This window comes from Scleropages formosus, chromosome 11, assembly GCF_900964775.1.
Source record: "Scleropages formosus chromosome 11, fSclFor1.1, whole genome shotgun sequence".
Classification (NCBI taxonomy): domain Eukaryota; kingdom Metazoa; phylum Chordata; class Actinopteri; order Osteoglossiformes; family Osteoglossidae; genus Scleropages; species Scleropages formosus.
The window spans coordinates 6,984,841-7,012,662 of NC_041816.1; the positions used below are offsets into that span (position 1 = coordinate 6,984,841).

Below are 27,822 nucleotides of genomic sequence, written 5' to 3' on the forward strand. Positions count from 1 at the left end.
TGCTCTCTGGTGGGTCTGGGGTTCGGATCCCACTTGGGGTGCCTTGCGACGGACTGGTGTCCCGTCCTGGGTGTGTCCCCTCCCCCTCCAGCCTTACGCCCTGAGTTGCCAGGTTAGGCTCCGCGACCCCGTATGGGACAAGCGGTTCAGAAAATGTGTGTGTGTGTGTGTGTGTGTGTGTGTGTGTGTGTGTGTGTGTGTGTGTGTGTGTGTGTGTAATAACAATTATGTTTTATCTCTATATTTAGATCCTGCTGTATGAATGGGAAAATTGTTGTAAATAGCTATGAAAAAAAGCATCGTCATCATCTTTATTATTATTATTATTATTATTAGCAGGGCACCACACTTTTCCTTCCTTTTGTGTCATCCTGTGACAACCCCAATTGCCTATGGCAGAGGCCTTATCCACCTGGATCGTTGCACTGAATGTAAGTGAACTACTCTTATAAATTATGCAAATAGGAATATTGACTGATTGACTGACGATGGTAATGACAAGGATCTCCGCAGTCACATTTCTCTCCACCGGGTCTGTGCAGGTTGTGGTGCTGCGGGCTGTAGGGCCATGCAGCGGAGTGGGGCTCAAGATAGCTGTGCCTGAGAACTACGATGGTATTTTCCCCTGGTACCTTTCCAAGGTAGGACAGCTCCCTCCGCAATGCGGGACACTGCTTTGGTTGATCCATTGTGGGCAGACTGTACGAACCGTGAATCCCACCCCCCAGAAAGTGCAGCTCCGCTCAGGTTAGGCAAGGAAGGAGTCGGCTCTCCAGAGACCCTGCCACATGTCCCCCAGCAGCACTAAAGGAAACTCCTTGAGGGACCTCGGGATGCTGGACAGAGCACTTGCTCTGCTAAATTAGTTAGAAATGTGTTTCTGGAGAACATGTGACACGGCAGTGTTCATCCTGACTTTGAGACAAAAATGCATGTGGGATAAAACTTTTAACCCTAGTGGTACAACCAGGTTACACCAATGTTAAAAATAAACGTGCGCTTATGGAGACAGTTGAAGTAGAGATGCATGAAAGAGTTATGATTTAAGGTCTGATTACTGGCTTCACTGTTTTTCATTTATTTTTGCGTTTAATACATATATGTGGATATAAGGAGGGGGGCACGGTGGCCCGCCATGTTGGCCTGGGTCCTGCTCTGTGGTGGGTCTGGGATTCAAGTCCCACTTGGGGTGCTTTGCGACAAACTGGTGTCCTGTCCTGGGTGTGTCCCCTCCCGCTCCCTCCAGCCTTATGCCCTGTGTTGCCGGGTTAGGCTCTGGCTCTCTCCGACCCCGCATGGGACGAGCGGTTCAGACTGTGTGTGTGTGTGTGGATGTATATAGGGAGGGGGGTGTGGTGGCGCGGTGGGTTGGACCGGGTGCTGCTCTCTGGTGGATCTGGGGTTCAAGTTCTGCTTGGGGTGCCTTGCGATAGACGGGCGTACCCTCCCCCTCCAGCCTTATGCCCTGTGTTGCTGGGTTAGGCTCTGGCTCCCCACGACCCCGTATGGGACAAGTGGTTCAGACAGTGTGTGTGTGTGTGTGTGTGTGTGTGTGTGTGTGTGTATATATATATATATATATATATATATATATATATATATAAGGGGGCGCAGTGGTGCATATATATATATATATATATATATATATATATATATATATATATATATATATATAAGGGGGCGCAGTGGTGCAGTGGGTTGGACTGGGTCCTGCTCTCCAGTGGGTCTGGGGTTCGAGTCCCACTTGGGGTGCCTTGCGACGGACTGGCATCCCGTCCTGGGTGTGTCCCCTCCCCCTCCAGCCTTACGCCCTGTGTTACCGGGTTGGCTCCGGTTCCCCGCAACCCCGTATGGGACAAGCGGTTCTGAAAATGTGTGTGTGTGTGTGTGTGTGTGTGTGTGTATATCTATATGTAGTTGCAAAAACTAAACAAATATATGGAAAATATTCGTGCCATACACAACAAAGCTTTTATAAGATTAATTCCCAATCCAGAAAATATGGGTTGGTAATCTCCGAAAAGTCATGAATGGCAGGTCACTTAAAATATTTTCTATTTTCAGTCCCCTCCCAACAAAAAGACACAGATTTTTACTTTAAAATAGACAGATAATATATATTTTAGGATTTAGCAGATGATGGAATCTCTCAAAGCTGATTCCTCCCCCATAACAAGAGGTCCGGCTGCCAAACTCAAAACATTTTGCAGGGCATATTTAGCTTACCATGGTATAGTGGTGCAGTGTGTAGTGCTTAACCACTCCTGGGATGTGGATTTGGACATGGGTTTGAATCCAGCTCAGTCTTTGTGGAGTTTGCCTGTTCTTTTGATGTTTGTTTGAATTTCCTGTAGGTGTTCCAGTCTGCTCCCACAGTTTGAAGCAGTATGTTTCAAGTGGACTGGTGAATCTAAATTGCATGTAGGGTGTGTGAATTTGTCAGTGAAGGAGTGTGTGTGATTGCCCTGTGATAGATTGGTGATTGATCCAGGATGTACTCAGCCTCACACCAGATGCTCCCAAGATAGGCTTGGGACCACCATGACCCAGCACTGAACAATGGATGGATGGATGGATGGGTGGATAGATGGAGCTCCAATAGAGGAATAGGTGGATGGAATGTGCATGTAGCTGTTTCATTCACTGCTTGTGGTTTAAAATCACAGTGATTGAAGAAATTGGGTTCTTCCAGCTAGGAGACAGTGGGAAACAAATAGTGATCTACTCTTGTCTGCAGAAATGGCAAAGCCAGGATGGTGTTGTAAAAGTGGTTTAGAGGTGTCATTCCACATCTCACAGATATGACTGCCAATGAGTTGAGGGTGAACCTACTCCTCCCAACTCTGCCCTGGCATATTTTCTGCTAGAGCTTGATCATTTGGACTCAGTTAGATGAGTCTGACGATGTCCAAGAAAGTGTCAGCACAGAGCTTTTCCTGGAAAGTGAGATGGTCCCAGTCCACACATGGACACACACACACACTTTAGCTGTCAATATATACAGAAATGCAGAGTCCAAACCATAGTATGAATGTGTTTGAAACAGCAAGAAGGGAACCTATGGTGCAGAGGCTCACTTTGCACCACATGAGTTTGGTTTGCTCTCTTGGCTCAGGACATCATCCATTGACCCTGCAGCTGCACTGGAAAGTTATTTTAAACAAGTCTTATGAGGTGATTGTGAGTGTAAATGATCAGCCCGGTGTGTTTCGAACATTTGCCCCCTGCAGCAAAAGCAACCTGCATGAATTATTCAGCTTATCACATGACCTGTTTCTCTTTTCAGCTACCGAACCTTCCTGTTGAGTATGGCAACGTCACCGTCAGTGGGGACAATGAGGCCATTTTTGGGGTGGATTCGGGGTTCCTGTATGCTTTGAAGCCCCTTGACAGAGAGAAACAGCCTTCCTACTCATTGCAGGTGACAGCATCATTACAGCACATCCAGATAACTGGTTAAACCAGCTGAGCCAAAAAATTGCATATGTCATTGATATGTATACATATTACTGTTTGTTGGTCAGATCTATAAATTTAAATCCTTCATAAATTTAAATAAATTGTGTGTTTTTTCAGTTCCGCTTTGGTAGTTTCCAAAGTAAAACTTTTCCTCATGTATGAATTTGATGCTTCGCACTTGGATGCACAGTTAAGCTCTTATTAGGGTGACATTGACAAGATTGTAACGTTGCAGTTCAGTCATTTAGTGAAGAAATGGCAATCAAACCTGTCACCTGGTGTGCTTACTGAAAGGAACATGGTTGAAAAGGAGGAGATGGAGTGTCATCTTCATCTTCATCAGCAAGTAGTTCAGCTGCTGGCCCGGTACAGATCCTAGAGGGAGAGCTCTCCTGTTCCTTTCCTCTACCTACTCCAGGTGTCCTTCACCGCCAGCGGGAAAACGCAGAGCTTCACCGTTGAGGTGCGTGTCAGTGACAAGAACGACAACGTGCCCAAGTTTTTGGAAGAGAGCCTAAGAGGAACTGTTCAACTGGGCCTCCTCAAAGGTGTGTGGCAGCTCTGCAACCACGGCGTCACCCCGGCAAACTAGGACGAGTTGAAAACTGTTAACATCGTAAAGAAAATGTAATGACTATACATAAGATCCAACCTGGGATCATGTAGGTTCTCAGTTAATCATTAGCTAGGAGCAGCTACAGACAACTACCTGTGAAAAGTTTAAAACAAGTTAGATGTACAGTTAAAATGTAAAAGGTCTATATTAATACTCTTAACGACTACTTTTCAGAAGAAACAACATCTTTGTCTGAAAGTTTTTTTACCATCAATACATACTGTAATGGTGGGACACAGTTTATGTATTTTTTACTTTATACGTTATATTGCCCTGTAAACGACTGGTACATGTACTGTCCCTCATGCCCTGTCCTTCCAGGATAAGCTCTGGACCACTGACCCTGCACTGATAGATTGCTGGATCTATAGTAATAGGTGACCAGTGACATCTCTTGATATCTGACTTGTGTTTTTCCTTAATGAGGAAAACACACTTTTGAGACACATAAATCCATACCTTCACTAATAGGGGACAGAGAATAGATTCTGTACAGTAAGTACAGTAATGAGCAATTGCGCAAGACAGAAGTCCATAAAGCTGCTGAAATTCACTCTAATTATCAGCCTCACATGGAGGTGAAAACTTAATGTCACGTATGTGTGAGGAGTTCTTAAAATAGCCTGTCATGCTCCATTAGGGAGGCATTTAGGGGCAGAGGAGGACCCCTGGGGCGTAAAGGTTCTGCGTTCGGCAATTAGTATGATTAAAGAATAACTGTCAATCCATGAAAAGCATCATTAAAGAGTGCGATGGGTCTGTGTCCTGGTTCCAAAGTGTTATGTGAACACTCTATGTATTACTGAGATGGTTTGCTGTCTTATAGAAGGTTTTTTGTCCTCTCCTGGATGTTTGACCAAAGCCTTTAAATTTTGTGTGTTGAGCCAACACTGTATCTTGGAACGCTAGATTGGGTTTGGCGAAGCAAAAACAGGGTACAATCAGTGCAATGAGCAAGAACCACAAAAGGAAAGAGACTTTTTAGGTTCAAGAGGTGGTACTCAGCCTAAGTCGCGTGACAGTTTGCTGCAGGTCTTGGGCTGGTTTGTAAGCAGGCTTTGAATTTGAAGAGCTCCCCCTTCTGCGCACTGATTCAGTATGTGTCGCCTACACTCCACACTGTTAATACTCTCTGCTCTCCACCCTATGTGGCTGATGGCTCCTCATGGAAGGTGGTCGGCTCCAATTTGGCCTTTAAGGCTGCCTGCATGCTGCTGCACCATTTCAAATGCACTGAAGTCTTTCGAGAGGTTAATTGGCTTCTCAGTGCCATTCCTGGAACGATTTCATTGGACACACTAGTGCTGCCCATTCTCATTCTTTATACCATGTCACTCAGAGTCTAGGACACATTGTCTATAAAAAGGAATTTACTCTTTGGCCTCTTGAGTGATCCAAATCATTCCAATGAACACAAACAGCATGGCTTGACGTACATGCCCTTCCATATGACATACGACATATGCCGTGATGTGGTTGTTTGTGGGTTCCACACCTAGGATTGATCGTGCTGCCACATCCTTGACTGAGATTCAAAAACTACATCATTGAAACACTGGGTTCCACAAAGCATATTGTTTAAAATCATTTTAGATAAATATATATAATGATTGATCATAATGGTTGATCGATCCCACAACTGGTTCCAACAGGTATCTCGTTCATGAGGCTCAAAGCCATCGATCGAGACGACCCAGACACACCCCATGCTGAACTACGCTACAGCCTGATGGGCCAAAACCCCAGGATTCCTTCCAGCCAGATGTTCTTCATCGATGCTCGGTTAGGAGACGTGTCTCTGACCGAGGAAGGTGAGTTCAACACCATATCTAAACCTAAACATCTGGACCAGGTCAAAGTTGAAGACCACATAGACACTGAATAAGTGGGAGGAAATGGTGGCATGGTGGCACAGCAAGTAGTGCTGCTGTCTCAGAGTGCTTTGGTGGGGTAAGAGCTCTTAGGTTTGATCCCTGCTCAGTCATGTGGAATTTCCATATTCTCCCCATGTCTGCGCAGGTTTCCTATGGGTGCTCCAATTTCCTCCCACAGTCCAAAGACGTACTGTTCAAGTTCATCCATAGTGTGTGAGTGACAGAGAGTGTGTTCCACTGAGTGACCCATTGTAAGTAGTGTATCTAGCAGTGTAAATGAGTGTGAATAAGGTATGTGGGCTGATGACACTATACAAAGTTCAATGGAAGTTGCTTTGGAGAAAAGTGTCTGCTAAATAAATGTAAATGAAACCTGGTGTATGTAAGCTGTTTTCACTTAAGCAATGTGTCATTCAAACGGGAATGGATAAACGAGAGTTGTAAAGGGCCCCCATAACATATTGAGTGGAGGAAATTTATTAATGGAAAATGTCAAGAATTCATGGCACCTGATGAATTTGGGTCATCATTAGTTACCTCATGACTTTATCTTCTGTGAAATGCTTTTGGCACGGAATTTTGGACAGATGGACACGTATTGGTGGCAATGAAACGTGACCATTGGTGTTGTTTGCTGATGTAGACTCGTGACATGACTTGATGACATTTGGACATGGGAAGACACATTGCCAAGACTCTGTACAAGCTGTGTTGCTGACTAATGGGGCAGATTGCCTCCTGAAATACCTCACCCACCATTTCCCGAAACCTTCTGGACCAGTCATATCATCATGACATTACTTATACTGACAGGATTGTACTGGAACCCTCTTATTTCTGGGCTTTGTTGATGTGCTGAAGTCTACACACCTGAGTGTCCCTTTTTGGTTGACACTTTTATACCAGCGGAGTTTGCTGCTTACTTTCCAGAAGCTTGTCACTTACCAGCTAATCAGCTGGACCCCAGATGATGTCACCCCTGTTTTTGTTCCAGAATGAAAGTAAAAAATAAACTGCTGCTCCATGGTCGTGTGTAGTCATGTGGTCACGTGTCATCGGACGTCTGTGTTGGCCACTTACGCTTACGCTCGGGTTGTGTGCCTTTCTGGGCACCGTGACAAACTCAGTCCAGTAATTAATGTGCCACTAGAGACGTTCCGCTGCGGAGAGTGTTTTCGTTTGTTTTGGTTTGTTTATTTCATGTACCTGCTCTGAGTGTAGATGTCATTTACTGAATTAAGAGAGAACGGCAATTAATAACACTTTGCTTGTACACCGCTACTCCCCTTAATATATAGGTTGTAGTGGACAATGAATGCCTGAAGGGTTCTTATATTCTTCTAGGTCACTTTGGTTGTGTATACTGTTTGTAATCATGGTTTAACCAACTGCTAATCAAAAGAATTTAGTAGTACTCTGAGTGCAAACAAGGCCTTACATGTGTTTCAGGGGCTTCCAGTTTGGACCCGGAGATGTGTGGACGCTACCGGCTAACTGTGATGGTCAAGGACATGGCAGGAAGACCAACAGGGTTTTATTCAACAGGCACTGTCACCGTGGAGGTGACAGGCAACACCTGGGGTCCACCAGATCCCGTTCGGCTGCAGGAAAATCTACCTGGCCCATATCCAATCCCCATATCACAGGTGAGTAATCTCTTTTGGACCTAAACCTTGCACTGTGATCCACAGAAGTGAGGACCTAACACTGGATTTGCCCCATATGACACACAACAGCCGGCCCAACACCACACCTCATCTGCTAGGTGTTAGCAAACACCAAAACGTTCCAGATTCTTTCCTCTGTCTTGACTCTTTTGTCTAAATACAAGGCAACTGGTAGTGTAGTGTTTAGACCTGCTGCCCAAAGGTCGAAGATTGAACCCCACCTTGGGCTGTGGTACCCTCAAGGTACTTTCTCTGGTTGCATTACCCAGCTGTATAAATGGGTAAATAACTGGAAGTGCCTTAACTTTGTAAGTTGCTTTGGAGAAAAGCATCAGCTACATAAATAAATGCATTTCACAGGGTGGTTTTGTTGACTTTACATATGCAAAGGAAAATTATTTCAAATTGAGAAATATTACTGTTGACAGTTATTACCTATAATGTCAATAATCCATTTTTTCCAGAACATGCAGACCCACATTACAAGGTTACAATAAAAGAAGTCCTTATATAGCACGTTCAGAATGTCTAATGACCCTTTTTTACTCCTGCCGTGATCATTCCATCTTTTGTGATTGTTCTTAATGTGGTAAGATATGGGTCATGAGGACAGTTTATGACTAGACATGGGTTAAATAGAAGTGTAAAATGATTAGATAAGTACCATATAGAGGTATACAATAGCTAAGTATGGGTCATATTCAGGTGTAAAACAGGAACATTTGCAATGTTGAAATTAAGTGCTGAGTCTGTCTGTAGAACGAACACACACACACAGAACCGCCTGTCCCATACGGGGTTGCGGAGCCTACCCGGTAACACAGGGCGTAAGGCTGGAGGAGGAGGGGACACACCCAGGACGGGACGCCAGTCTATCGCAAGGCACCCCAAGCGGGATTTGAACCCCAGACCCACCGGAGAGTAGGACCTGGTCCAACCCACTGCGCCACCACGCCCCCATCTGTAGAACAGAGAGAATAATATAGTGTATTGCATATTTTCTTAAGATATAATTGTGTTTTCTGGGTTGTTCCAATCGGACCACTACCCTTCTTGTTTTTCTGGGAGTCTCCACCATCTATGATGTAATGACCTTGTGACATGGTGCACTATATTTACACCATCAGCCACAGCCCGGTGCTGGCGTCAGCACAAAGCAGGAGAGATGTATAAATAACACAGAAGCCCTGACATATTCAGAAATTTAAGGACAAAAAGCTATTTTTACTCATTGGCAATATTTCTGTTACTCCCATTACACCCTCATTGATTGGAGAATAAAGTGTCGCAGCACTCCTCAACACACCGGAAGTGTTGACCTTGTGAATTATGGAGAAACAGAAGCACCATTCCTTCAAAAGGATGCGCACAGTTCGGTGACCATTCAGGTCAAAAAGGAGTTGTTTTGTGTCTCATCAGGTTTATGTTAAGGGAAGTCACATGTTCCTTATCATTTACATACTGTATTTAGCTGACACTTTGCTCCAAAGTGGCTTAGAACTATTTACCCATTTGTGAGTAATTTAGGGTAAGTACCTTGCTCAAATGGTGCTAGAGCTGGATTTGGGATACAAACCTCCAACCTTCAGGTCCGAAAGCAGCAGCTGGAACTACTATGCTACTAAAAGTGCCCACCTTCACCTCCACGGCTACTCCTGCTCCTACATAAACGATGGATTAGGAATGATTGAATTCTGACTCATTCCATTCTGTCTCTCTATTGGCCTTCTATCGATCACTGGATGGCTTGTCTGGAAATCAGGAGGACGTGTTTTTACTAGTGGTTGGGTCTTGGAAATTCAATCATGGTTTTGACCTGATAAGACCACTGAGTCCACAGTAGAGCCTCTCTGGTGGGGTTTCTAAACTCCACCTGTTCAGCTGTAGTCCTTTACTTCTGATTAAGAATTACCATTACTGCTTTTTGCCGTTTTCCAGAGCAAATTAGTTTATACAGTACATGAAATAATTTGCAGTAAGTACTGTGTAAATTCTCCTTTGATAATGCAGGCTCAAAGACACTACATCAGGGAGCTGAGCCTGGGGTTTGGGTCTTGAACGGACACCCTTCAGGTTACAAGTGTTTGGTCTTATTGCTGAAAGATATGAAGCTTGCCCTGGCTATGCCGGTGTGTGCAATACAACATGCGCTGCACAGAATATGCAGTTTCGCTGCTGTTGCTATGAAGGGTATTCCCTTTCCTGCCCCCTCAAAAAGTTGGCGCTGAGCCACGTGTCATACTACCACTGTAGTAAAAACCACTTCTGGTGGAGCTCTAGTCTATGCTGAGAGATCGTGCTTCCACCCACTATGCCCGGACTTCTCCATCAGTGTGGGCGGACGGAGTCACGCCTGTTATGAAACACGGAACGCAGTGCTTGAGGCCACCACGTTACGTCTGCCATGCCTGTAGTTCATAGCCTTCCGGAAACTTCTACATGTCAGCTGCATAGCACTGGTCCTCCCTCATCCAAGAAACAGCACATCGGTCAGGAGGTCTTTTAGTCTCTCTAAAGAAATCCACTGCTTTGTCTATGACATAGTCCTGCTGGAAAGCTTGATACACTTTCACAGTTGTCATTATCGTACTTTACGGGTCTCTGCGCTGCAGCCAAGCAGAGCTACGATCTGCAGCTGAGAGCTGAAGCGGGTCTGCAGCCTTGATTTATTTTAGTTGCGCATAGCAACAATCTCCTTATCCAAACATCTGACGTTTCTCCTCCTTCGAGGCACACACTGTACGTACTGATGCCCACGATGTTTGTTCCTTTAACCTCGGAGTCGCTCCAGTTTGACTCAAGAACTGGAGTTTCTTTTTTCCATTACGTGAAATCTTTTTTTAATATTTAGATTGAGAGAAACTCTCTGAGATTTCACATCCCAAAATGTTTGAATATTCTTTTGGCTTTTTCAGTTTGCTCTAGCATGAATCAGCATTGGCTTGATAGAAGATCAGTCAGATGGACTACAGGAATCCGTCTGGTGCATGATGGAAAATCAACATTCCCTGAACATGTGTCTGTTAGTAGCCTGAAGTGGCTCCCTGCTTTAACAAGGTCTGGCATAGGACCCGCTGTTGGCTTCAAGGGAAAAAAGCCCAAAACAGATGACATCACCCTGTGCACACTGCACACACCTCCGCCTTCGAGGTCTATTGAGGTGGGAGCATTGTGTATATAGAGCTGATCCTTTTGCGGAGAGATCTCCCAAACACAGACCACTGTGATGGAAACCTGAAGGGCGGTGTGCACCCCCATGTTCCACCCTCCACTAGGTCCAGTCCTTCTTCGGTGGTGTTTCATTGTCTGGCTCCACTCCAACTTGCGCCCAACTCTCTCTTAAAGCAGACACACTTGTCAGTCAGTGCTTCTTCTCATTCAGAGCTCAGTTTAAAAGGTTGAGGTCCCTTATGGAACTTAACAAGATCTGTGTGCTCTTTTGACGGTACCTTTCTGAAGATAGATAGATAGATAGATAGATAGATAGATAGATAGATAGATAGACAGTGATTGTTCAACTACAAACCTTCTGTTGAAGTTCATGTAAAACCCTTTAGCTTTTCTGTGTTTTCAACAGCACACCTGGGTTTCTGCCAAAGGTCTCTATTGCCTCACTCAGATTACCTGTAAAGTTTTATGAGAGTTACATAGTGCTTAAAATATTATTTTATTGAGAACTCGTCCATGATTGTCACTTTTATTTTTTTCTACAAGAAACATGCTAATACACTCCACTTTGTGACTGACAGCGTTTCTCGGTCACCTGGATGCACATGTGAGACTTATGGCACATTTCCAGTGATAGTGTGTCTCTGTGGCTTTGTGTCCCAAGGTGAAGTGGAGTGGAAGTCCTGCAGAATACAGTCTTGAGGGGGAGTTTCCTGAGATGCTCTTTACAATCAGCAGGGAGGGCATTGTATACCTGAATGCACCCCTGGACAGGGAGACCCAGGACCAGGTGAGTAGCATTGTCCTCCAATAGATCCGCTTAACGACCTACCCCGTTCAGCTATTCCTATAGACTGAACTGCTTTATATACATTGATTGTGGGTGATCTCCTCTTCACTGTGGTTCAGAGATGTTACATTGACTTCACTGGTGAACTTCAGCTTTCCATGGAACTACTCTCTGCTGATGAAGTTGATAAGTAATTTGTATTGCTAACCAGTTTTTCACAGGTTTCAATGCATCTTTGGGTCACTGTCACACTGACAGTTCATTTTCTGCCCAACTTGATGCCTTGCACCTCTTGTTGCAGGATTTGTCTATGATCACTGCAGCCTTGCATAGAACAAGTGTTTTCTGACGATGAGTTAATAAAATAATGTTTGCTATACTGCCAGCTGTTAAATCAAAGCTGATTGAACTCTTACAAAGTGAAACTTTAACAAGAGCACTGTAACAGATGGGACCAGAGACAGCAGGTGCGGTGCTCGTCTGTGGTTTTTATTCACTCCCAGGTCGGGGAGAAGGAAGGGGAGGAAAAGGGGGGACAGGGAACTGGTAAGACGGGGCTTCGGCGGGGTCGGTTGGGACAGGGGCCTCGGACTGGTCCTGGTGACAGCGTCCACCGGCTCGTGCTCGGGTGCGGGTACGGGTTCGCCTGCGCGTGTTGGCTCTCCTCCTCCGTCACTCTCCCTCACTGCCGGGCACAGGGGAAGAAATAGGGAGCATAATTAGCCCCAGCTGTGGCGGCTTCGTCCCCCTCTCCACCTCCTTCCCCGGCCGCCTCAGCATGCCACAAGCACATTGAGATAGACATGGGCCTGAACAATACAGAGCAGGGGCTGAATGGTCTCCAGGTTTGAGGGAAGTCTTAAGTTGGCTCTACTGTACTCATACAATGGTGTTTAAATGTCTCACTGTGCTCTTATTAGCAGTTAAATTTTTTAAGTACATTTATTTAATGATTGGTAGTACATTTATATTTACTTGTATTCATTTAGCAGGCACTTTTCTCCAAAGAGACGTACATCTCATAGAAAATACAATGTGTGCATTAAATTAGGAGAAAGAGAGACATAGTTGCAGACGTGTGATTCTTAAGTACAGTTAGTTTGTTTCTTTCCACCATATGAACCAATGTTCATCATACGAGTAAAGCTATATCCAGTATCCACGATTGCAAATCACCTTCCTAGTCATTTTTTTAGTTACATATAAACAGTAAACAGTACAGAAAACATTATGACAAAGTAAATACATCTTGGATTTCTCCAGCCTTCTTCTATTATCTGTGCAAAAAGAAATCATGTAGAAGGCATTACGAGACGGTTACAGAAACTCTCAATGAACTTCCAGAGATCTTAATGGTTTACTTTGATTTATGCAGGATTTAAAGACAAAAAAAACAATAAAATGCGAATTGTTTTGCTTTCTGGAGTTTTATTAATTTATTAAATTTTGGTCTGTGTAGCACTATTAAGATGCCTTTGTAATGTTTTCAGAGTTTATTATAGTACCCAGTCTACGGTAAGCCTTTCTTTGTCATTGTTTGTTATTCGGATGGCTCATTCCTCACAGTTAGTCAGAGAACAGAACTGAGAGAAGCAAGCCAGGCTGTTGCCGGTGCCTCACCAGTCGTCTGTGTTTGGCCAAGTGGCTTGATGCCAGATGGGTCCAAACAAACTCGATTGTCACTGCTGGCAAAGAAGCCTCAGCACATTGCGCTGTCGACAGCTGAGATCTGGTCCTCAGTGATGTAACCCACCAGCCCCCGCTCAACCAGCAGTTACAGGCTCAATCCAGAAGATCAGTTGCTATACTAGCAGTCAGTCCCATTCCAACAGAAAACCCACAGTCACAATCTCATTCCAGAGGAAGACTAGATGTTCAATCAGAAGTCTCAGTCCTGGGTCAAAAGAAGATCAGCTGCTTGTCCAGTGGTCACAATCTCATTCCAAGAGAAGACCAGTCACTCAAGAAGTAGTCACATTCCCATTCCAGGAGAAGACCAGATGCTTAGTCTGATCACAGTCACAGTTCTACAAAACATTAGTCACTTAACCAGTGCTCACAGTGTCATTTCAGGTCAAGACTAGTTGGTCAACTAGCAGTCATACTCTCAGTCTAGGAAAAGATATGTCTCTTAACCACTGCTCTCAATCCAAGGAGAAGTGGTTGCTCTGCAAGTGGCAATAGTGTTGGGCAATACTGGTCAGTTAACCATACTGTTCACCTAGTAGTCACACTCCAGGGAGAAGCAGTTACTTAACTTCCAATCCAGTCATAGTTTATAGGGCAAATGGTTGCTGAACCAGCTGTCACCAACACAATTCTTTACAAAAGGAGCATTACGAGACAGTGTTTGAGCCCCTCAGTTCTACATTTACATTTACATAGCCTGTTGCTTCGTTGCACACGTCCGCATGACAACAAAAACTGCTTTGCGGGGTGGTTATTTGTGGACTATAGCTCAGCATTCAACACTGTCATCCCAACCAAGCTGATCCACAAACTACTAGGTCTGGGACTGAGTGCCACATTGTGCAATTGGATCCTGGATTTCCTTAGCAACAGACCCCAGCATGTGGGGATTGGCAGAAATACCTCCTCTCCACTGATCTCCAACACTGGCACTCCAGAGGGAAGCGTCCTGAGCCCTTGTTCACACATGACTGTGTGGCTAGTCACAGCTCCAACACTATCATAAAGTTCGCTGATGATACCATTATTATGGGTCTGATCACCAACAACGATGAGACGGGCTACAGAGGGGAGGTGAGGTTCCTGGCAGAGTGGTGCCAGGATAACAACCTATCTCTCAATGTCAGTAAAACTAAGGAGCTGGTGATTGACTTCAGGAAACAGGATATAGCTCATGCACCCATCTACATAGGAGGGGACACTGTAGAGAGGGTCAAGAGCTTCAGATTCCTAGGGATTACTCTCACTGCTAAACTCACATGACCTGAGAACACAGCATCAATCATCAAAAAGGTCCATCAACGTCTCCACTTCCTCAGGCATCTGAAGAAAGCCAGGATGTCCACTACCTCTTGCAACTAAAATTTGCACTGATCCCTCCAAGCACATCACCTGCATAGTCACTTCTAAGTATTCTGGCTATTTATTGTTATTTATTGTTTTTGTTACTGGCATTATTTATTGTTTTTTGTGTTGACTATAGCCTGTGGAAAAACATTCAAGCAAGAATTTCATAGTATTTTGTACACACTACTTGTACTTATGACAATAATCCTTGAACTTGAACATGAGTCATAGCTTATCTGAGCCTTACTGAACTGACCACCCCACTCTCCCACACTGAGAAGCTGAAGCTTTCCCTCTGTGGTGCCTTCTTACCTTGGAAGTTGTGATTTTACCACACTTCTCACAACTGGAGTGTCCCACTTCTGGAATTGTCATAACAGCTTTGGATGGTGGGTTAGGTGTCAGTAAGGACATGTCTTATGATTGTGGAAGAGTAACAAGGAGGTGGGCACCTTCCCTTGCCCAGAGTGAATGCCCAGAGTTAATGCCCAGAGTGAACTACAACATGAAACGTGCAGATCAGTTTGAATGTTACCAGGGTAAATCACTGGCAATGAAATGCATTGGAAAACTGGGAAAGGAGAGCTTTTTTAGTAGTTCCCACCCCAACAAAAAGAAACTGCGGTGACATCGTTGAGCTAATAATCATGTGGGTTTAAGACCCTCTGCATGATTCTTTGCATGTCTTGCAGTGAATACATCCAAAGAGTGTCAATTTTGTATAAATTGTATAAAATGTGGTTGAGCTGGTGATAGGAGAAGGGTGGGGGGTCTTTCACTGACACCATTGCCTCCTCCACACAGTTCCACATCAGAATTGTGGTGGAGCAGCCCGACATTGGAGAGATTGGAAACCCTGTGGAGCTACTGGTGATGGTGGGAGATGCCAATGACAACAGGCCCACATTTCCTCAGACGCACTACCAGGCAGTGGTGAAGGAGCTTGCTTCTCGAGGTGAGTCTGAGTTTGTCACTACTGCAGATATTGTTACTACTACTCTTACCATTATCCTTACTGCGTTTCATGCCATGTAAAGATTCCTGTCATTTTCCAATTGCGAAAGCAAAGGTTTTCTAACAATAACTGGCTGAAGACAGTCACCCAATTAACAGCCTAAAATAATTTATTCAAAGCTAATAGCTGATGCTTTCTGCCAAAGGAACTTTGTTAACAGTGTTTGGTTTATACACTTACAATGATTACCCATACAGAGTGGTAATTTTACTGTATCAGTTCAGGGTAAGTACCTTGTAAGTACAACAGCAGGAATGGGTATTCAAGCCCAAGTCTTTAAACTGCAAGGTCATGGGTCTGGCCACTGTGCTGCCCCAGTTTTTAGTGTTATGTTATGTTATATTTTGTTATGTTATGTTATGTTATGGAGATTAAAATGTAAACATTTTTACAGAAGAAAGAAAACTTTCAAGTTGTAAAAATGTTCCTTTCCATCTGGAAAACTAACTGTTAGATCTGATCTGGTTCTGGGCGTTGGAGAAACACTTTGCTTAATGTTTCCTGTAAAGTCCATCATTGACCCTTAGAGCTGTTGTCATCATAGGAACAGAGATCCTCACTGTCCAGGCAGCAGACAATGACGACCCCAAGACCGACAACGTGCGCATCTCCTATCGCTTGGTGGCTCAGATCCCTGAGCGGCCACGGGCCTTGTTCCTCGTGGACCGTGACTCGGGGGTCATCTCTCTCCAGGGAGACAGCCTGGAAGGTGCTGCCCTACAGTACACATTGACAGTGGTGGCTGAGGATGCCAAAGGTAGTATGTGCTGGCTGGTGGGGGGGACTTTTGGCCTTTGAACCAAGAACTTTCTGCCCACAAGTCCAGCTATTTACCAATTCCTCCACCTTCTGTGTTGACTTACTCCCCAGGACTGAACAGCTCCTGCACGGTCGTGGTGAATGTGCTCGATGAGAACAACCACCCACCCGTGTTCCCTCAGAGGGAGGTAATTTCCAGCAATCCAAGTCTCACTGTGTTTGGAAACTGTTTGCTATTCGTTCCGCTTGAAATTAATTTGCAAGAGGCTCTGCGTTCTCTGGAGGGTGGCAACTGATCTGATTTCAGACAGGAAACGGAGAACAGGACCAGTAGGCAGAATTACCGCTGCTGCCTTGGTCACTGAAAAATTGTATCAATATCACAGAGGGTTTCTGCACCAAATGGCAATTGTTTCAATATTAATCTGGCAAGACAGATCAGGGTTGGGGAGATAATTTATTTAAAAGTGAAGCCAAAGCTCTCAAATACATTTGAAGGATGTCATCTGATGTATAAACACAGCAATAACTGTAGAGAATGGCATTTACACATGTCCTTGTGTGCTGCTCCAGGACAGCTATGAAGGACTGCTTGGGATTTTTTAGTATTGCCGGTGACCCAGAGCAAGCCTTAAATCCTAGGAGAGTTCACCCAGCTGGAACTCATACATTTCTCCACTTTGTGACCCCTTATGACCTTTGCGGTCCTGTTACAGCATGAGCAAACGGTGGACAATCTGCTTTTTGTCTATTGCAAACTGAGCAGCTCCAGCCCTGCAATCCTGCCGGCTGTTCTGCTCTTTACAAGAAAATGTGGAAAGAAGACATGAGCTTCTTTGGACAGCAACCAGGGAGTGCCTCCAGGGATACCGCTCTGTGTCCACCAAGAAAAAATTCCCCGTTTGCCCTTACTTCGTCTCCTGCCAAGCCCCCCTCTATTTCTGATGCATGAGCACATCTTCTTAAAATACACAGTTTCACTAAAGAGCAACAGACACTCCGCTGATCTCATGGGTTTTTCTGATGTTGTTCCTTTTCGACAGCGGTTGAACAGTGTATCTCCTCTAAAAGCGAAGCACAGCAGACAGTTGAGGCTCAGTTTGTTAGCACTGTAGTGGCCTCTTGTGTGTTATACAGCTATCATATCTTTTTCTCAGAACGCTTTTAATTTACGTATAAACGTTAAATGCCCTTTGAGAAAAACATATAGCATCACATCCTCACCCAAAGGGACATAAATGAATCTGGGTGTGTAATGAATGCCTAATGTACTGTGTGGGTATTATGGGTATTTTTTACATTTACATTACATTTACATTTATTCACTTAGCAGATGCTTTTCTCCAAAGCGACTTACAATGGATACTATGTAGTGTTACTAGCTCACATACCTTATTCACCAAGGTGATTTACACTGCTAGATACACTACTTACAAAGAGTCACTCATCATCATTTTTTGAGTGTCCCACTCATCGTCATTTTTTGAGTATCCCCAGGCCAGATGATTATTGCCGATTGAGATCCATGATCTGGGACGATGATACAAGGTCAACATTAGCAACAGAGGGACAACAGGGTTCAGGACCGTTCTTCGAGATGAAGTTGGGCACTTTTATGGGAGGTTGGGTGTTGGGGAAGGGAGATGATGCAGGTCCTACACCCCTCCTGTTGACCCCATCTGGATGCAGAGGCCTGACACCTCTGGCTTTCTGGATATGATGCAGGGTGGCTATGTGGGGGACGTTTTAGAGGACAAGCACTGCAAGCGGCAGATTAAAGCTCCCTGAAGTGGAGAGATAGGGGCGTGTGAGTGAGGGTCCACAGTGCCGAGCCACATCAGCTCAAGGCAGCAACTTCAATTCAGCACAACATCAAACATCCAGAGTGGGGAAGCCTCCTGACTGGTGCAACTTCCACAACAAACATCCTTTTAACTGCCTGGGCTTTGAATAAGCTCATTCGCTCTGATGATATGTGTGGATAAGAAAGCTGCCTGAAGGTTCAAATGCATGGAAACTCTGAGCAGAAGCAATAAAAGTTTCCCTTTACTCAAATGCAGTGGGGGTGATAAAAGCCTATTAACAAGAGATGCTTGTCCTCTGGGAATGAGATACAGTGACTTTGATTGCGTTTTGCTTTGTTTCCATTTGTCCCACCTGACTGTAAAAGATGTGTGATCTTGTTGCAACTCTTAATCCCCACTTCTCCTCATCTATCTCATTCCATCCCTCCTGCCTCATGCCCTCTTATTCTCCATCCCCTTCCGCACCATCTTGTCTCCATCACCTTCTCCCTTTGTCCAGTATGGGCCATTCCACCTCCCTGAGGGCTCCTGTGTGGGTGCCACGGTAACAACTCTCTCTGCCTGGGATGGGGACCAGATCGGGAAGGACAGCTGGCGGGTGGATTACGAGCTCGAGTCAGGGGATGCCGAGGAGATCTTCGCTCTGGTGGGGGACGAAACCACCAATGAGGTCTCCCTAATCCTTCAAAAGGTACTGAGCTGGACTCTCAGAATAGCAACCACTTCATGACACATAATCCCAGATTAAAATCCAGTTTATTGTTTTCATTCCCTAGCCAAAAAAACATATATTACAACAGACAGGACACTCTTGGAAAGAATGCATTTCATACCGAAGATCAGCATCTGCTCCTTGTCAAATGCAGCGATACATACATCCGAGGATAGAATTATATCAATGTGTGGTGTTATGCTGGGATGGGGATTTAGTATATTATAAAAATCGGAATGCACTGTGTTTCACCATAATCACTGTACGTAGCAGGCCAATTATGTTTTATATGGGAAAAAAACACTGAAATGTGTAGCCATTTGCATACTACAATACCATGCAGAGTTCAAATGCGTGTGCCATAAAAATAGGCTAAGTTAATGGATGCTCTTTCTAAAAATAGCTGCCACCCTACATGCTGTGTCCTCTCTACTCCCCAATCCCAAGAGGACTGTCCTGTCTCCTCAGTCCATGTGGAGTATTGCAAATTCTTCTGTTCTCCCATCACATCAGGGCCACTTGCCTCATGACACCATGAATTGAGGGGGTTGCGAGAGGGATGCTGTTTAATCCAATCTCCAGGGCCTGATAAGGCCAAGGTGGACAATACGATACACTGCTCATTTACCATGTCTGCACTTGCACTTTGGTGCAGACAAACCTCCTGGGCTTGCAGGGTCACAGATCATGATGGCATTTGGCTGTACCAGTTACCAAGGTACTCAACATTTATTGTTTCATTAAATACCCATCAGCATAAAAGCCTGAACTGATGTGTTAAATTGTAAGATACTATAAGTATGGTGGGGGGCGCGGTAACGCAGTCGGTTTGGCCTGTGCCTGCTCTATGGTGAGTCTGGGGTTCGAGTCCTACTTGGCATGCCTTGCGGCGGACTGGCATCCCATCATGGGTATGTCCCTTCTCCTTCCGGCCTTGTGTCCTACACTGCCAGGTTAGGTACTGGCTCACTGCGACCCCACTTGGGACAAGCAGTTTCAGTCAATGTGTCTATGTAGAGTTCCAGTCAAACATTTTAGTACAAGGGCTTGTAAATGAAGACAAGAGACAAGGCAATGAACCCACAACTGCCTAACAGAATGGCAAAAAAGGTGTCAGGTAGATAATAATAATACGTGAATTCCACCTTTTAACTGATATCCCACTGCAGAAAATGTATTGGGCAGCAAAAGAAAAAATGCTATATAATGAGTGTAACTTGTATTTCAGTTAGTGATAAGAAGACTGGGTGGCACGAACACTTGAACGTCTGGTACAGTTTGGCCAATGGCTCATCAGTCGCTATGGCGATATGAGAAGTAAAGCAGTGGCTCTGTTTACCGGGAGGTGGCTCGACTGTCAGCAGTAAATAAGGTGTTTATATGCTTTCAGAACAAGGAATCTCCATACATATAAATCCCAAACATGAACCAGGGAACCCCCTTTCTCTGGAGGACATACTGTGTCTTTCCATGACTTGAGCAATGAGTAGTGTCTACTGATGTTATATAGGACTTCACTGAAAGAATCCCTCTGCTGCATTAGCCAGGGAATCCCTGGGTTAACCCTGAGTGTTGTGGTGATAATGCGTGAAATGGGGTAATGAAGGGTGTTTCAGTGAAGGCATTAATTGTTGGGTGAGAGCTGGGGGATGGTTAAATCAGGATGCTGGAGTGAACTCACTGCTTTCATGAGCTCGAAACTGTGGGTACAGCTGAGGCTTGTTGGTACAGCTGCACACATTAGGTGTCACCATTGTGTCAACACCACTGAAACAAATGGTACATTTTAGAACAGAAAGACAAATGACTTGTGCTGTGAGTAATATGTTGATCCAAAAAGCTGTCTGTCAGATTTTGGGGCTAAATTTTATTAGAAATGAAAGGGGGGCAGCAGGTAGCACAGTGGTTAGAGATGCTGTCTTGCACTTGATGGACCAAGGTATAAATCTCACCTCCTGCTGTAGAGTCACATACTTATCCTGAAATTGATATGGCAAATTGTTGTAAATTGTTTTGGAGAAAAGTTTCAGGCAAAATAAATAAATGCAGAAAGAAGAAAAAAGCACAATGTAACCTGTATACATTTTATTGAAGTTAAATGATATTGTAGTAAATGTCAAAAGGAAATAGCAGCATTGTTCCCTGATAGGTGCAAATATGCCATATAGGAATGTAGAAATGCTGGAAGCAATAGGCAGGTCACATATTGAGCCATTTCTGGTCAGTCTCCAAAGACAACAGACTTCTCACAAGTGACTCAAAGACATTCACATTGTGAACCGAAGGTTCCCAATGGCTGGAGCTCTACAGCCAATCGAACAAATAAAAAGATTTGCGGAACTGACTAAGTACTAGAAGCCAGGGAGAGGTGAAGATTACTTGTGGAGATATCAGTAACGCTGTGATCTCATCATGACTTTGTGGTGGGTGTGGGGGGTACAGGGGGTGGAGGACAGTTTGTTCCTTCTCATTGATTCTCAGTTAAAAGAGGTGCTGAAGGAACACAGAGACACACAAATAAAAGCACACACCTAATGCGAGACAGAGGAAGTGGATTCATGGTGCAGGAAATACCAGTGCTGACAAAGAACACCTTGTTACATCCAGCCCCACGCAATGATGACAGTATGAAGAGGGAACAGGTTAACCTGGACTTGTCAGCAAAGGTTTAAGGTTCAGATCCTAGGAGAACTGCTGCTCCTCAGCAGTAAAAAACCGCTTTCACCTGCATTTCTGTATTTATTGCCATGATCAGATCATTGTTAAGTCACAGTCTACACCCTGCCTGGATTTAACTGGTAGCTGACAATGTGACACACAATACTGGAATATTTGACAGTCCAGTTGAAAAGATTCCCCTAGTTATGCCCATCAGACATGTTCATCAACTGTGCCTAGGCAGCCCACACAGCGAGAGCTCCAGTGGGGTTTGTGAGCCAGACGGCTGCTGCATCTTGTTGAGTGCTCCCTAACAGATGTGGAGGTTGCTGCGAAAATTTTGTGCTTGCCCAAAATCCATCTCGCTTCCACACCTCACTCTCATAACTCAGATCTACTCCCAAAGGCACTAAATGAATCTACTACTTGTTTTTTTCAAAGCAAAGAATCCTGGAAATATTTTTTTTAACGATGAGTAACTGATGGAAAAACTTTCAAAAAATCATGATTGTGATGTTTTCACTGTAATAAACAATAAAGCCTAGAGCCCTACTGACATTTAGAAACAGTGATCTTTCTGAACGTAACTTAATAGAAAACAATAATAGTCATATTTTCATATTCTTTTTTAACCATTTCATTATCTCCGACTTTCACCTGAATTTTTCTCGGTTAAAATAGTGTAGCATGTAATTGAATGTCCTCAGATTGCACTGGGTCTTTTCTTCAACACATAACATAAACATCAGTGTGCTAGTGCATGTGACACAAATGAAAACGCTTGTTTGACCCTGGTCACCTGTGTGTAGGCACTGGATTATGAAAACGTACGTCAGTACACCTTGGTTCTCAGTGCCCGGAACCCAGAGCCCTTGATCCGAGCAGAGTATGGACCAGCGTCCACAGCAACTGTGTCCATTATCGTTGATGACGTCAACGAAAGCCCTACTCTACCTGAGACCCACTACGAAGTGTCTGTGAGGGAAGGAGAGGAGCCAGGAAGGGTCATCGCCACAATCCAGGGCTCTGACCCCGACTCACACCCCATTAGGTAAACTGCCATCCTCAGTCATTCTCCAGCACTTCACCCCACCTTCAGCAAGCTGTAGTCTTTGTCTATGTCATGTGTCCAGCTAAAGCTTACCTCCAGGTTCAAGTCCCAAAATGGTTCATTTGAACCAAGTAATGCATTATTCGATTCAATTAATCTTGTAACCCCTTTCTAGAAGATTTGTTTCTAGCTGATGTACTCCAAACAATTAAGGACAGCATGGAAAATTCGTGGTCTCAACATTGATGCATGTGTCATGACAGGTACTCGCTGCGAGGGGACACCAGGGGCTATTTTTCCATCGATGCCAACACAGGCGAGCTGAGGGCAGCCCAGGCCCTAGACAGGGAGGAGAACAGCACCTACACGATGGAGCTTGTGGCCGAGGATGGAAGTAAGATGGCTGCCACTATGTCTGAATGGCTTCTCTGAATCATTTGTGTGGCCATGTGAGGCTCGTGTCAGCAGACAAGTTAATATGTTTTGCCAACCCCTGTTGAGTAGATAGTTGAGTAATGGTTCCAACGTCATGTCAGTATTATGGGGCAGGATTTTAATTCCCTGGCCTTATGCCATCTGTTCATTCAGGATAGTGTAGTGCTTTGTCTTCACAGTGAGGTGCCGGACACCTGTTCAGGGTATCTCCTGCAAAGCCTTGCTGTATACTTATTATTGGGAACAGCAAGCTAAGAAGAAAGAGCCAATTCCACACTGGATCTGTGCATGTTTACAGTTGCAGTATCTAGTGATATGTTAATGCCTTCCCTGATGCTTTCCACTGAGTGCACATGGCCATCACTCTTATCAGCTCCACTACACACGTCCCGTTGGATAATCAGTCCGAGCCTGAGCCCAGTCCATTGCCGTGGTGGAGGGTGGCTGCCTTACCAGTCAGAGGCTAGCCCCATCCCCTGTGTGTGGAGCAGAGGTGGTCCAACACTCGCCCTCAGAGATCAGAACATGCACTACCAGGGGCAGCAGAGTGAAGCTGTAGAAGATAGGCTGTGCTTGAGTTCTTACCCTAGGGAAGGAAAGCTGGACAAAAACATGTCAGTCCTGCTTGCCTATGGTGACTTCGAGGTAATAAAGATGTAGGTGTAAAAGAACTGGATTTGCTTTATAGCCTTTCAATTAAGAGGTGACATCTTACTAAAGCAATTCAGGTTAAGTACCTTCTAGGATACAGCAGGAAGACTCTCCTGGTGCTCCTGGAGCTTCAATATGTAACCTTCTGAACACAAATTGTGCCTTGTTAGAATGACAGTATTAATACCCCCTTATAAAGCAGACTCTTTCAACCAGCTCTTATTTGTCCTCAAGATTAAGGCCTGCTGGGTAACTTTTGACTGCACATAGCTGGGTCTCTAACTAGATCTTCCTCCAAACAGGACTCTGAGCATAGCATGGATGAATGGAAGCACTTTATTAAATCTCTTAAGTCTCTTAAGTTCCAAATGGATGCTGTCCCACATGTCTCTTCAAAATTCCTGCAGACATTTCTGTTCCAAGAACACTAAGAAGGTCAAATCGAATTCTGATGACTGCAGACAGAGCAGAATTAATCCAAATTGTCATTAGCATCTAATTGGGAACTGATAGAGGAAATCTTGTGCCTTGTGTATATTATAAACTGCTTTTGATTGTAGGTCACAGTTGGCCATCTTTATTGGGTTATTATGCTATGGTGTGTTATAAGCGTGTCTCACACGGAGAGACACATGGGGTTTAGCTTCACAAGGTGGTCACCGATATTAAAAAGGAAATAACAGGTAGTGTTTGTAAGTTACGGTAGGTTACAGAATCATTTGTCTGCCTCCCCAGTGAACTCCTCGCTCTCAGCCACAGCCCTAGTGACAGTTCACATCCTGGACATCAATGACAACAGTCCCGTGCTGGTAGGGGACTACTCGTGGAAGTACCTGTGCACACCGCGCTGGGAGGACCAGGCCCTGCTGCTGGCCTCACGGGACAGTGACAGCCCTCAGCACGGAGGCAGGCTCAACTTTTCCCTGGGGAGTGACCCTGCCGTGCGGCGTGACTGGAAGCTCACACCCGTCAATGGTGCGCCTTTGGTGGGACCTGACACATTGCAGCCTATCCTCTCCCACCAGGAGGAGTTTGTCATGTGACGGTCATGTCCAGAGGGGAGGGGGGGTTTGTTTCGAAGGCAGCACTGACGTCTGATCTAACATGTGCAAGGTCGCACCATGTCGTCCACCGCGTCACCAACACAAATGCAAAAGTTTCCCCACTCGGGCCGCTTCATGGACCACCCGTGGATTTGCACACGAATTAGAGCTCTTAGCCTGAAGTGTATTTAAAGGCTGTAGGCTGGAGAAAATGACTCCCATTTCCCATGTACCAGTCCCCTTCAAAGCTGTCTGACTAGCAGTAATAGGCATAATGGCTGGCTTCCTGTGGCTCTAACAGCTACTAATATGTCAAACAGAGGCCGCTGCACTTGTTGACTTTGCACTGGTGATGGATTCCTAAAGTCAATTCCCTCATTAATTTTTCTTCCCCTTCTCTTAATTTTTTTGCCCCCCTTCTGAAGATTTAGAGCACATAGAAAGGAGTCCCCCCACCCTCTTACATGCTCCAGGGGTAATTATATTTCCTCTTTAATCCGAATGATGTCACAGCCTGTGCCCTTTCAGCCGGGGGGCTCAAGCAGGATTGTCAGCCTCAGCAACGTGACAGTTCGTCTAATTACACCTGGAAGACCCACAACGCTACGGGGGAGGGAGAGATGAGCGTGGTCTTGACGCAGTTTCCTCATCCACTGCCGTCAGCACTGTCTCTGACGTTGCGTATTGACAACTCCCGCACCCCCTGGTCCCCTACTTCAAGTGGATGGGAAAGTGTCGCTGAAGTCAGTGTATAATTTCCAGATTGCTCCAAAAATGTGTCTTTGTTCCCACCTTAAAGTGGAGACAAAAAAACAGGAGTGCAGAGCAACGGCTGACCCCTCCCCCAACAACAGCCATGTGAATACGCCAACACTCTCTCAATCTCTTTTTGTTGTTTCAAACTCTCTGCACGTTGATTGTATGCTTTTTTGAAACAACCTCATCTAACAATGACGCACTATTCGCTGTGGCCACTCACATCCCTTCCAAGGTCTCCGGTTATGTAGTTGCAGCCTTCACTTTGACTTACAAAAGGCCAAATACATGGATTTTCTTTTCCAGCAGCACCCTGTGGCAGCTGGTGTTAGATCTGAGTCCTAAATTTAATGAACTCTCTATAATTCACAATGTGACGTTTAGAGCCAAATATTTACAGAAGCAATCTGACTTATGCTTGTTACTCAAGGGTGCAACGACAAAAAAAGTCCCCTGTTCCCAATCCACTGCCACACCTGGGAGGTGAACCTTTGTCCTTTATCATAACTTTTCCATTTTCCTAATTGCTGCTCCACGATAAGCCTAAACCTGAATCATAGTCAGCTAAGGCAGGTGAACACATGTGGAAAAGTCAGAAGGAGCACAAGACACATCTTTGACGTTAAGGCTTCGTCTCCAGTTGGAACCGCAGTGTAACATGAGGGGCCCTGGTGCTGGGGATCCGAGGTTGCCCAGATAAGGCCCGGTTGACAGATAAGACCACCCGCCTTTACGGTCAGGCCTTCTCTCACACACGTCATGCAGTGGCAAATGTATAGGCCTCAGTCGGTCAGAGTACAGCTCCAGCACAGATTAGATACCTGCTCACATTTGGAGGCCCCACTGTCTCCATTTGGTGTTTATGAGGCACAACAGACCAACTGGTTGCTTGTTCTACAGCTAAATGGTCTTTCAGTAAACACATTCTCTGATTTTGATGGTTATATTTTCTTGATCCGTAAAGTTTATTAATGAGTTTTTTTAATGTATTTCATTGACTTTTTCCATAGGACCAGTGGCTAACTTATTGTCTCTTCTATGATAAATTGTTGTGTTTCCTCAGATACCCACACTAACCTGTCCATGAACACACCTTACCTGGCTCCAGAAGTATACACAGTTCCCTTCACCATCTCTGACAGCAGCACACCTCCCCGGAGCACCTTCATCAACCTGCCAGGTGAGGGAGAGCCGTTCAGGTATACAAGAGGGCAGGTTTATTTCCCTAAAAGTCTCTAGAAATCTCTCTGTACACAAACTTTCTCTCTACATAAACACTTCCCAGGCAGAATTGTGTGTGGGAGCTGTAGACCCTCCAGCTCACCACTCTCAGCAGACTTCTGGTGTTTAATTACACATTCACTGAATCAGCCTAGGTGAGGTGCTTCCCCTTAAACCTCTTCAGTTCTGCTGGCCAGGGCACAGGCTGACCTTCCTGCTGGAGACATCACATTCAAATTGCATTCTGGTACATTCTGTGACACTTTCCTGAGGAACACCGACTGTTCTCAGCTCGTGTGCTCCCACAGTGGTCCAGACTCTGCTAGGCAGAACACCCCCAAAGGTGTTACAGCGCTAGACCATGCATTTGCATTTTGACGAAACCCTGAATAAGACCTATGCAGAGAGTCCCCCACCCCTACCCACCACCTGAGTTCCAGGGGTGCCACCAATTAACCTGATTTGGTCCTGGAGAGTGCCATAATCTGTTTCTGTCTTTTATCCTGGGATTGACCAATGCCGGCTGGTGGTGCAACTGATAATTTGGCAGTAACCGTGTGCCCCTGCAACACAAGGGGGAACTGCAGAACGGCTGCCAAGCAGTTGCAGGGCATGCCCACCATCCAGTCCACCTTGGGCATCTTGCTGGGCACTGCAGGGGTCATAGGTAAGAGCTGGAACATTGGCAGCTTGCCAGGACTGTCACTGCGCTTTGATTATGGCATTTTCCTTCTGAATAACTGCATCTTTCAGCTGAATGAGTTTTTTGTTTATTCTTTCATGTAAGGATCCATAAAATCCATACTACTCCTGTCACAAAAACAGACATAACATTTTTGTTTTATGTATTATGGAAGTGTTTGTATACTGATTTCTTGTTTTACAGGGATTATTCTCATAGTTGTCTTTGTGAGGTTACCCTATCAGAATCCGAAACCACAAAGCAAAGCCAAACAGGAGACGGTCCCCTTGAAAAGCTCAGCCTAACCTCTGACTGCTAATGCTGGGATCAATGTGGCTACTGTAAATACATTTACATGCCTTACATTTTTCTTTGGATAACTCAAAAAATGATTTATAGCACAGGTCCTTGTAGTATTTTTCCT

At 44.9% G+C, this 27,822-nt stretch overlaps 1 protein-coding gene across 1 annotated transcript; it reads left to right on the plus strand.

Moving 5' to 3' along the window:
* The first annotated feature begins 392 nt into the window (after nt 1-392).
* cdh16 (cadherin 16, KSP-cadherin) lies at nt 393-27,703 on the plus strand. Its single transcript, XM_029256339.1, has 17 exons — nt 393-431; nt 543-641; nt 3,287-3,421; nt 3,878-4,007; nt 5,728-5,886; nt 7,399-7,595; nt 11,449-11,574; nt 15,415-15,565; nt 16,170-16,382; nt 16,496-16,572; nt 18,689-18,880; nt 22,369-22,610; nt 22,874-23,004; nt 24,432-24,671; nt 26,559-26,675; nt 27,267-27,383; nt 27,603-27,703. Exons 1-17 carry the CDS (start codon nt 393-395, stop codon nt 27,701-27,703), a joined length of 2,466 nt encoding a protein of 821 aa, XP_029112172.1.
* The last annotated feature ends 119 nt before the right edge of the window (nt 27,704-27,822 follow it).